The 12,500-nt window shown below is 39.0% G+C and overlaps 1 protein-coding gene across 1 annotated transcript; it reads right to left on the minus strand.

Annotated features, from left to right (window-relative positions):
- Positions 1-9,604: 9,604 nt before the first annotated feature.
- LOC125780621 (histone H2A) lies at positions 9,605-10,205 on the minus strand. Its single transcript, XM_049463079.1, has one exon. It carries the CDS (start codon positions 10,045-10,047, stop codon positions 9,661-9,663), a length of 387 nt encoding a protein of 128 aa, XP_049319036.1. The 5' UTR covers positions 10,048-10,205; the 3' UTR covers positions 9,605-9,660.
- Positions 10,206-12,500: the final 2,295 nt, after the last annotated feature.

The following is a 12,500-nucleotide window of genomic DNA, read 5'->3' on the forward strand; positions in this document are numbered from 1 at the left end:
ATTCATGGGCAGTGGGATGTTTTATATAGGGAAATTAAGTGTTAGTGAACTACTGCATCTTATTCCAACACGGAAAACTGCTCTTTGGGTGGATTTGTGGGTGGCTCTTAAAAGAGCCGTTGTTGTTAGCGGTGTTCGAGACGAGCGTTTAACCTCCGAATCCGTACAGAGTGCGTCCCTGGCGTTTCAGGGCGTACACCACATCCATAGCGGTGACGGTCTTTCTCTTGGCGTGCTCGGTGTAGGTGACGGCGTCTCTGATCACGTTCTCCAGGAACACTTTCAACACACCGCGGGTCTCCTCGTAGATCAGACCGGAGATACGCTTGACGCCACCACGACGCGCCAGACGGCGGATAGCGGGCTTGGTGATGCCCTGGATGTTATCGCGAAGAACTTTGCGGTGACGCTTGGCGCCTCCTTTCCCGAGCCCCTTGCCTCCTTTGCCGCGTCCGGACATCGTAGCTGCTCTTGCTCCCAGTAGACGAGAAGAAAGAATGAAGCTACATCGGACAGCCAGCGCATGATATTCTACTCTACCGGACCTAGTTGAGGACAGATAGGCGGAGCCCAGTACAAAGCAGCTGGGTGGCCCCTCACAGTGTGGCCGTCTGCACCGCCCCCATACACTAGAGCGCTACAGAAATACAGATTATATACAATATCTGCTGAAATGAACCTGCTTGAAATTAGTAACTGCAGATATCTTACACCAATGAATGCTGAATATTACATCTTGCCAGACACACTTTATGATGCACTGAACCATGTGGGACACAGTGTCACAGTCAAGCAAGTGTGTTTTATGCAGCATGTTATGGTTTGGTCTCCTGCACATAAAATGTCTAGTTAACATCTGAATAGATTAGCTGACTGTATATGAAGGTACTATTGTGTGAACCTTAAGCTAATTTACAAACATTAACATGAATTAAACATATTAATATGTATTCAAATAGTATCGTACTCACTACATAATCTCTAAATCACAGAGTGTTATCGCTCATGTAGGAGCTCATGTAGTGTGATCGACATGTAGGAGCAGTCCAAAATACTCAATAAAACAAACAAAAAAAGCAAATAAAATAGAATAATAATAATCATCATAATCATAATAATCATAATAATAATAGTAATATGCCTTGAGAAATCCAAAGTGTGGAACACAAAAAGCACGATTACTGTGTATCATGTATGTTTTATCAAATATAAGCGATTTTGGAAAGTGTATTCGTCAAACTAGGTGTATTAATTTTATTTACGAGTTCATTAAACTTCTATGAATGTGTACTTCTAAAGTACTTCCCAACTTGTGCTGGGAGTTTTGTTTATTTTCTATCAATAATTTGGAATATGCCCCAATCCTTTTTTCGCACTCTACACTGGAAATATTTAGATCAGTTAATAAAAACTCTCTTGATCCATGAGAATGAACAGGATTAGACAACCCTCATAATCCAAATTCATGTAAACAAATTAAACATTACAAAACAGGTAAAAAGATTTGTACGCTCACTCACTCATTCATTAATCACTGCAGTGTCTGCGTTAGACCAGGAGATGGCCTCCAAGCTCCACCAAAAACATCTCCCCTAGAACTGTCTCACAAACCACACATAAATAACCAAACAATAAGTTTCAACAGCAGTACATTAAATCTATTTACATGTTACATGGAGATAGCATTAAATAAAAATAAATAAATAAATGTATTATGTTGGAATATATACATGAACATATATATGATTACACACACATATATATATATATATATATATATATATATATATATATATATATATATATATATATATATATATATATATATATATATATATATATGTAGCAGTTGTTTCTTTTTTCTATGTCTTGTTTGAATTAATTTTATTATTTTATGTATATATAATTTATTAAATTTATTTCTGGTAGGTTTTTTTTTTTTCCTGTTTCATGTTGTCCCTTCAAATTTACAATAAAATAAAATAAAATCCTTCATTACCGTATTTACTGCTTAGTGGATCATCAGTGGCCAATTTGCAAATGGAAGGGGGAAACAAACATCTGGCACTATATGGCACTTTTGGGGCCATGTATGTGGATCGTGTTAACCAACTGAATAAAGATATCTCATTCTATTATCTTTATATGATAATATTTAAAAGATAAATGTCCTAATCAAATTGTGATGAAAAGTACACATTTGTACGCCATGTCTTGAAATAAGCTATGGGTCAGAAACCTCTCACTTCAACAACCACAAATATAGTAATGAGAATAAGAATAAGAATAAGAATATTTATTATTATTTTTATTAGTAGTAGTAGTGAGTAAGTATGTTGCTCAGAGACAGCCTGTCTTCTCGTGGATAATAATCAGCCTTGTGAAAACGAAAATGTGGAACGTCGAAGTCGAAGCACGATTACTGTGTATCATGTATGTTTTAGCAAATATAAGCGATTTTTTAAAACGTATTCGTCAAACTAAGTGTACTCAATTACGGTGTTCATTAAACTTCTACTAATGTGTACCTCTAAAGTATTTCAAAAAAAGTGTGCTGGGAATTGTAAATTATTTACTAATCCAATAAAATATTTGTTTATATTTTAATGTCTATCAATAAATCGCTCTATTCCCCGATCCTTTTCACTCACTCTACACATAAAATATTGCAGTTAAAAACTCTCTTGATCCATGTGAACTAACACAATTAGACAACCATCTGTGGCCCTCATAATCCTAAATCATGTAAACAAATAAAACATTACAAAACAGGTAAAAAGATTTGTATTCTCACTCACTCGTTCATAAATGCCTGCAGTGTCTGCGTTCGACCAGCAGATGGCGACCAAGATCCACCAAAAAACACAAAAGAACTGTCTCACAAACAACACAAAAATAACCAAACAACAAGTTACAACATCAGTACATTTAATATATTTACATGTTACATGGAGATAGCATAAAAAAAAAATACATAAACGTATTATGTTTTGTCAATCAAAAAGACTACGGCTGAACGATTAATGTTTTGGTTGCTGTTTTTCCTATTTTCCAATAGCCTTCCGAAACGTCACGACGATGCGCCACGCGTACCGTGACGTCACCGCGTTTGTACTCTGTATAGTGCTCGGGATTGTAGTCCCTGGCCTCAAAAACACAACCATGCTCTACGGAACCACGTGATTGAGTTTCAAAATGTCTTAATATTATTATCTTTTCATGCTGTTCTCTCCAATACAAAATAAATGCTGTGACAAGCTGAAGAAAGTGGTTTGAAAAGAGAAATAACCTAAAGAATAAATATTGCATATTATGGTTATACACGACCTCACTCTCTCTCTCACACACACACACACACACACATAATAATAAATACATGAACATACATATAATTTCATAAATATTTTTGGGTTTCTTTTTCTATTTCTTTTTTGGTTTATATATTATTTTAGGTATATATATTTTTAGATGTTTTTTTGGAAGTTTCGTTTATTTCCTGTTTTATGGTGTCCCTTCAAATGTCCCAAAAAAACAAAAACAAAAACTAATTTTAACAATAAAATGCATTAACATATTTACTGCTTAGTGGATCACCAGTGGGCAACATTAGCAAATGGAAGGGAGGCAAAAACATCTAGCAAGATCCTCTGCTCTTTAGTATAAAGTACTATATGACAATTTTGTGACCATATATGTGTATTGTGATAACCAACTGAATAAAGAAATCTCATTTGTTTAGCTTCATATGATAATATGTAAAAGATAAACGTCCTAATCTAATTGCGGTGAAACGTACACATTTGTACGCAACCTCTTGAAATAAGCTATGGGTCAGAAACCTCTCACTTCTTACATGAGTGTCGTAATATAACACAATAAGCTCTAAATAACAGAGTGTTATCGTTTAAGAGAGGTGTAGGAACAGGCAAATAAATAAATAACTAATCAAATAAACAACTAAAAACTTAATAATAAGATCTTTAATAATCATTATTAGTATTATAACTATAATTATAATAATAATACTTATTAGTAGTAGTAGTAGTAGTAGTAGTAGTAGTAGCAGTAGGAGTATTCTGAGTAACTATGTTTCTCAGACACAGCCATTGTTCTCATGGAAAATATCAGCCGTGTGAAATCCAAATGGTGGAACACACCAAGCACGATTACTGTGTATCATGTATGTTTTATCCAATATAAGCGAGTTCATTAAACTTCTATTAATGTGTAACTCTAAAGTACATCAAAAACTGGGCTGGGAGTTGTAAATAATTTACAACTCAAATAAAATATTTGTTAAGATCCGAATGTCTAGCAATAATTCGCACTGTGCCCCAATCATTTTCGCTGACTCTTAAAATAAAATATTAAAATCTGTTAAAAAATCTCTTGATCCATGAGAATTACACAATTAGACAACCATATGTGGCCCTCATAATCCTAAGTCATGTAAAAAAATAAAACATTACAAAACAGGTAAAAATATTTGTATGCTCTCTCACTCATTCATAAATCCCTGCAGTGTCTGCGTTCCACCAGAAGATGGCCTCCAAGCTCCACCAAAAAACATCTCCCCTAGAACTGTCTGTCAAAACACACAAAAACAGACAACGAATATCTAGCTATCTTTATATGGTAATATTTAAAAGATAAAAACGTCCTTATCAAGTTGTGATGAAAAGTACACATTTGTACGCAACCTCTTGAAATAAGCTATGGGTCAGAAACCTCTCACTTCTTACATGAGGGTCGTAATATAACGCAATAAGCTCTAAATCACAGATTGTTCTCGCTCAAGAGAGGTGTAGGAACAGTCAAATAAATAAACAAATAAACAACAACAACCATAATAATACTACAAATAATAACAATAACACAAACAACAATAATAATAATAATAATAATAATAATAATAATAATAATAATAATAATAATAATAATAATAATAATATTAATCATAATATTAACAATATTTATTATTATTATTATTATTATTATTAGTAGTAGTAGTAGTAGTAGTAGTAGTAGTAGTAGTAGTAGTAGGAGGAGGAGTCTTCTGACTAAGTATGTTTCTCAGAGACTCTAAGAAGCTCTAAATCACAGAGTGTTGGAACACTCGAATAAATAAATAAATAAATAAATAAATAAATAAAAAACAACAACAACCATACTAATAATAATAATAATAATAATAATAATAATAATAATAATAATAATAATTATTATTATTATTATTATTATTATTATTAGTAGTAGTAGTAGTAGTAGTAGTAGTAGTAGTAGTAGACAGCCTGTGTTCTCATGGATAATAATCAGCTTTTGGAAATCCAAAATGTGGAACACACGAAGCATGAATACTGTGTATCATGTATATTTTATCAAATAGAAACGATTTTTATAGTGTATTCGTCAAACTAAGTGGACTCAATTACAGAGGTTATTAAACTTCTACTAATGTGTACCTCTAAAGTACTTCAAAAATTGAGCTGGGAGTTGAAAATAATTTACAACAAATCAAATATTTGTTATTATTCGATGGTTTGCCCCAAACCTTTTCGCTCACTCTACACATAAAAGATTTGGTTCAGTTAAAAACCCTCCTGATCCATGTGAACTAACACAATTACACCACCATATGTGGCCCTCATATTCCAAATTCACGTAAACAAATAAAACATTACAAAACAGGTAAAAAGATTTGTATTCTCACTCACTCATTCATAAATCTCTGCAGTGTATGCGTTCGACCAGCAGACGGGCTCCAAGCTCCAACCAAAAAACATATCCCCTATAACTGTCTCACAAACCACACAAAAAAAGACAAAACAACAAGTAACAAGATCAGTACATTAAACCTATTTCAATGTTATATAGAGATAGCATTTAATAAATAAACAACTCACACACACATATATACACACACACACACACACACAACACATTTAACATTATCCATGTTAGAATTATTATTACACATATTAACACACATTAAAATACACCGTCAAAATTGGACAGGACGCTAATGACATAATTAGTAAAGAAAAAAAATATTTCTTAAAATACTTGTTTCACTTGTCAGAGAGTAGCGGTTTAAATCTTGCCTTTAACCTTAGCTCCAAAAATTATGTCATTTTTCTATCCAAAATCATTAGACATTAAAAGGGTTAGTGCCTCCTGACTTAGTGTAAGTAATAGTTAGCGAGCAGAATTACACCAAATGACGGCCATTTAAGGAAAACAAAATATCCACAAACGCTAGCTTTTTAGAGAATGGGGGAATGGCATTTAATTAATTAATTGCAGTTAAACTTTGCCCTTAAAATGAGAATTTAATGCAATTACATGAATAAACTAAACATCAAATTCACTGTACCTTGTGACCTCTGACCTAGAGAAGGGAATGGCCGCCATTTTGTGAACAGCAAAAACGTAAACAAACCTTCAGGCTAAGCTAAGCTATGCTATGCTAGCGCCTAGTTACCTATTCGGAAGCCATAGCAACCGCTCCTGTAGGAGAGTTTCAACACCACTGTGGCTAAATACACTATTTATACAATATAACATACATACACAGGGGACAGTATGAACACCTACCTGCTAGTTTTGTGCTGTATATTTGGCCAAATTAATGGTACATGCTAATCGCTAATTTAGCTTCACTCACCCAGCTAGCAGGCCAGATAGCCAACAAACTAGCACTCCAGACACTCCACTCGTGGCCGGAGAATAAACATATAATATATCTCTCTATAAGATATATATACTTTATAAGTAGTGCTAATAATAATAATAATAATAATAATAATAATAATAATAATAATAATAATAATAATAATAATAATAATAATAATAATATTCTTATTCTTCTTCTTCTTCTTCTTCTTCTTCTTATTATTATTATTATTATTATTATTATTATTATTATTATTATTATTATTATTATTATAATTATGAACGCCATAATATCATTACTATTATTAATGTTAATATTGTTATTTTTTACGTTTAATAATTATTTACAAATCTTTATTAATAAATAATGATGAATAAATCATTATTATTTTTAGTAGTAGTATCATTATGATTGTTATTATTATTATTATTAGTAGTAGTAGTAGTAGCAGTAGTAGAATTATAAATGTTAATATAAGTAATTTGTATTACTATTATTAATGTTAGTATTACTCATTCTATTCACTATTAATAGTTTTTTATTCATAATTTATTGCTATTAGTGATTGTTATAAATATGTATAATTAATATTTTATAATTAGTCATGTATTAATGAACATTATTATGATCAGATTATCAGATTGAGTCAGACTCAATTTGGTTTTGTACATAGTCTCATACACAGCCACAAGATATGCTCAAACATTGCAAAGACACATTGCCTTAATATGTATGTGTGCGTGTGTTTGCATGAATATCTAATTTTCTTTCCATAAAAAAGAAAAAAAAGTATATATACATATCTGTATTTCATTGCTCAAGAATTATATATATATATAGAGAGAGATTTATATATATATAAATCTATTTATATATATATATAAATAAAAAAAATATATATATATATATGTATGTTCTGTATTGCATTCTTGAGCAATGCAATACAGAACTTTAACCACATAGTGGCATCCTAACTCTTAAAACGTGAAGTAGTCAGCTCAACATTCACTTATATATACAAAGTGAAGCAAGTCTTATGTTACATGTCCATATAAAAAGGTACTAAGCCTCATCAATGCAATGTAATATATATATATATATATATATATATATATATATATATATATATATATATATATATATATATATATATATATATATATATATATATATTGTTAAACGGCACCAATCGTGAGGTTTACTTGATTTATATATTATGGACGTATCATGAGACTTACAATATATTTATATACTTATGTTTTCATGTTTTAAGAGCTCTCTCTCTCTCTCTCTCTGTATATCATATATATATGTAGCTAGGTATATTTTAATATAGAGAGAGAATATGACAATATTACCGAGTATATCAATGTGTGTACATATTAAATTGTACATGTTGTAACACTGATGGATGCCACCGTATAGTGAAACATTGCCATTTTCAGTAATAAGAGTTCAATTTATGTAAACACACACACACTTACAACAGAACTCTTGCAACTTATAACAGTGCATGCAATGGCGCAGTTGAACCGCACGGTGGCATCCAAGCTCCATCAATGTTACATGCAGCACTTCCCTCAATACACACGCACACACACATAATATATATAGATTCATTTCTCTATTATTTCACCAATAATGTGCTCATAATTATTGTGCTTGTGTGTTTATATTTATCCATTGCAGTAAGATATAGTAATTGCTGACTATTAAAAAGGACGCGAAATAGTTCTAAAATATACGTTATGTCAAAATTATTCATAGTTTTGAGTACACAATTAGTACTACTTTTTCATACTGGCATATAAAAAGCATGTAGAAAAACAACTCTTTTGGCACGGACACAGGTAGGTGGCTCTTAAAAGAGCCGTTGGGTATTAAGGGAAAACGTCAAAGCGCTCCGTTTAAGCGCGCTCTCCGCGGATACGGCGGGCCAGCTGGATGTCCTTAGGCATAATGGTGACTCTCTTGGCGTGGATGGCGCACAGGTTAGTGTCTTCAAACAGACCCACCAAGTACGCCTCGCTGGCCTCCTGCAGAGCCATGACGGCGGAGCTCTGGAAGCGCAGATCGGTCTTGAAGTCCTGAGCGATCTCACGCACCAGGCGCTGGAAGGGCAGCTTGCGGATCAGCAGCTCAGTGGATTTCTGGTAGCGGCGGATCTCCCTGAGAGCGACGGTGCCGGGCCTGTAACGGTGAGGTTTCTTCACGCCGCCGGTAGCCGGTGCGCTCTTGCGGGCTGCCTTGGTGGCCAGCTGCTTCCTCGGGGCTTTGCCACCGGTGGACTTGCGGGCGGTCTGCTTCGTTCTTGCCATCGCGCTGAGCTCTGTAAAGAGAATAACGCGCCTCGCCTCCTCACGGCCCTTTTATGCTTTAGAGCCGCTACTCGCTGATTGGGCGTCTTGGATCTGCGCCCTTCCTATTGGCCGTTTCGCACGGAGAGCCCAAACGCAAAATACTGCGTATAGAACAAACTGGCGGCTTCCTGCAGTCCATTCTGGGTTTAATTATAATATATATAATGCAATTTAAGCGCTCCCATTGCTTAATTTAATAATTCTTATTCAATAACCTTGTAATTAATTACAAACAGCCGTGTACAGCTGTATACTCAAAATAATGCCGTGTGTATAGGGATTGTTATGATTTGAAAGTGTACTGGTGTTACCTATTGCTCACAGCTTAGTATAGTGTGTGTGCGCGCGTAAGTTTATATTTATATAAATATATACACTTAAATATATATACTTAAATATACACACACACACACACATTATATATAATATACATATATATATATATATATATATATGTATGTATATATTTTACATACACATATGTATATGTATATTAGCCTTTTCCCTTTGGGAATTACATGTATAATGTGTATTGTTACTGGGGAGGAAACATAGCACTTTTTGAGTAGAGTTGGGTGGCTCTTAAAAGAGCCTTTGGGTATGGACAAAGAAGCGGAAAGCGGAGATTTACTTGGCCTTGACCGCCTTCTCGGTTTTCTTGGGGAGAAGCACAGCCTGAATGTTGGGCAGCACACCACCCTGGGCGATGGTAACTCCTCCGAGCAGTTTGTTCAACTCCTCGTCGTTGCGAACAGCCAACTGCAGATGACGGGGGATGATACGAGTCTTCTTGTTGTCGCGGGCAGCGTTGCCGGCCAACTCGAGAATCTCAGCGGTAAGATACTCCAGGACAGCCGCAAGGTAGACGGGGGCGCCGGCGCCAACACGCTCGGCGTAGTTTCCTTTGCGCAGGAGCCTGTGCACACGGCCCACGGGGAACTGGAGCCCGGCGCGGGAGGAGCGAGTCTTGGCCTTGGCCCTTGCCTTTCCGCCGGTTTTGCCTCTTCCGCTCATGATGCAGCTCAGATGTGTTCGCTGAACAATACTGAAATAAAGCAGCGGGCTCCCGGGCGCTGTTGATAAAGCAAAAGCGCCTACGTTCCTATTGGCTACAAGCTTCGCGCAGCAACAGCCAATGGCGTTGCCGCCGTCGAACTCCAGCGCCCGCTCCCCCCTCCTTCCCCTCCTCTTCGCGCAGCCTCTAGTGTAAACGCTTGGCGGAGCGACAGCCAATGGCGTGTCCGCCGTCAAACGCTAGCGCCCGCCCTCCGCTGCTCGCTTTGGGCCCCCACTCCCCCCTCCTCCTCGTGCTGCCTGCTTTGTGTGTGAGACAGAGACCGAATGGCTGAAGACGGAGACTTTCGCCTTCCCGCTCAAATGAAATCAAAGTTACAATAATAAATAAAACAAACGGATGAAACGAATACCTACAGTGGCTGAGGTCGTGCCTTATTTGTATGTTAAAATGAGAATTGTAATGATAAACAGTGTCATACATCATACGCATTAAACACCGTTATGTGCTTTCGATACATGATATGAAGGAAGCTCTTTGAAATGAAACTGTGGGTGGCTCTTAAAAGAGCCGTTGTTAGAGAGGAACAAAACATGAAGGTAAACGGCACCGTTTACTTCTTCTTGGGGGCAGCCTTCTTCGGCTTCGCCGCCTTGGGCTTGGCCGCTTTGGGCTTGACAGCCTTGGCTTTCTTTGGGCTCTTGGTGGCTTTCTTGGGAGCCGCCGGCTTCTTCGCCTTCTTGGGGCTCTTGGTCGCCTTCTTCGCAGCCGCTGCCGGTTTCTTGGCCTTTTTGGGAGACTTCTTGGCCGCGGCGGGCTTCTTGGCCGCTACCTTCTTGGGTTTCTTCGCGGCAGCCGGTTTCTTGGCGGCGGGCTTCTTGGCTTTAGGAGCAACCTTCTTGGCCGGCTTCTTCTTGGCCTCGGCCTGTTTCTTGTTGAGCTTGAAAGAGCCCGACGCGCCGGTGCCTTTGGTCTGCACCAGAGTGCCCTTGGTGACGAGGCTCTTGACGGCGATCTTAACGCGAGAGTTGTTCTTCTCCACGTCGTAGCCGCCGGCGGCCAGGGCTTTCTTCAGGGCGGCGAGAGACACGCCGCTCCTCTCCTTGGATGCCGAGACGGCCTTGACGATAAGCTCGCCGACGCTGGGGCCGGCCTTCTTGGGGCGGGCGGCGGCCTTCTTCTTGGGGGCCTTGGCGGGCGCCGAGGCGGCTGGGGCGGGAGCGACTTCTGCCATCGTTCTGCTTTGCTGCGTGCGAGAGCGAGCACAGTGTGTCTGCTGCAGTAGCGTTCTGTGGAACCTCCCTCAGCGGCGAGGGGGGCGGCCCTTAAGCGCCGCATGAGAACGTTGTAGACTCAACCCGGCCAGCGCTGCGCAGCCGTGGCGCAGCTGCAGGCTCGCGTTGTGTTTTCTCGCTGCGTTTCTCGCACGAAATCCGCGCGCGTGGCCAACTTGGCGAGCGTTAAAGCGCTCTCCCGCCTGCGAGAGGCCCCCTCGCGTGTCGTGGAGGCGGAAAGGGCGGCGTGCGGACGGCGCGTTTCTCGCGGCGCTCCCCGAAGCGTGCCGAGCCGGCCGCGCTCCGAACGGGCAACGGCGGACTTGGCGTGCTTATCGTGTAATAATGTCGTGAAAGGGGATCGTGAGCGGGGCGAACGGCGTGGGCGTCGGTGGAGGAAAGTGTGGGCGAGAGCGTGTTGGGTGTGTGAGGCGCGTGTGCGTAGTTTAGCTGGTGTTGCGGGGCGCCCTTGTGGAGTGCGTAAAGCACAGTGCGCGCGCGGTGTGTTGCGCGAATGGCCGACTCCCGCAGTCGACTCCCACGCGTCTTTGTCGCCGTCCGGTCTTCGTCGCCGGCGCCCCGCACTCGGATCGGCGCTCCTCGTGGGGCGCTCGGCTCTTGTGGGGCCCGGGCTCCGGGCGCGGCCCGTTAGGCGCACCTGATTCGAATCGCCGCTCCGTTAACGAGCCTTAAATCCCCCAAACACCGGCCCTCCACCAGCCCTAACCCTAACTTATTCTAACCCTAAGCCCCCTAACCCTAACTTATTCTAACCCTAAGCCCCCTAACCCTAACATATTCTAACCCTAAACCCCCTTACCCTAACATATTCTAACCCTAAGCCCCCTAACCCTAACTTATTCTAACCCTAAGCCCCCTAACCCTAATTTATTCTAACCCTAAGCCCCCTAACCCTAATTTATTCTAACCCTAAACCCCCTAACCCTAACATATTCTAACCCTAAACCCCCTAACCCTAACATATTCTAACCCTAAACCCCCTAACCCTAATTTATTCTAACCCTAAACTCCCTAACCCTAACATGTTCTAACCCTAAACCCCCTAACCCTAACATATTTTAACCCTAAAACCCCCTAACCCTAACGTGTTCTAACTCTAACCCCCTAACCCTAATATATGATAACCCTAATATATGATAACCCTAATCCCCCTAACC

Source organism: Astyanax mexicanus, chromosome 13, assembly GCF_023375975.1.
Source record: "Astyanax mexicanus isolate ESR-SI-001 chromosome 13, AstMex3_surface, whole genome shotgun sequence".
NCBI classification, from domain to species: domain Eukaryota; kingdom Metazoa; phylum Chordata; class Actinopteri; order Characiformes; family Acestrorhamphidae; genus Astyanax; species Astyanax mexicanus.

Coding starts and splice junctions, on each gene's coding strand:
- LOC125780621 (XM_049463079.1), bottom strand. CDS start 10,047: ATGAGCGGAAGAGGCAAAACCGGCGGAAAGGCAAGGGCCAAGGCCAAG.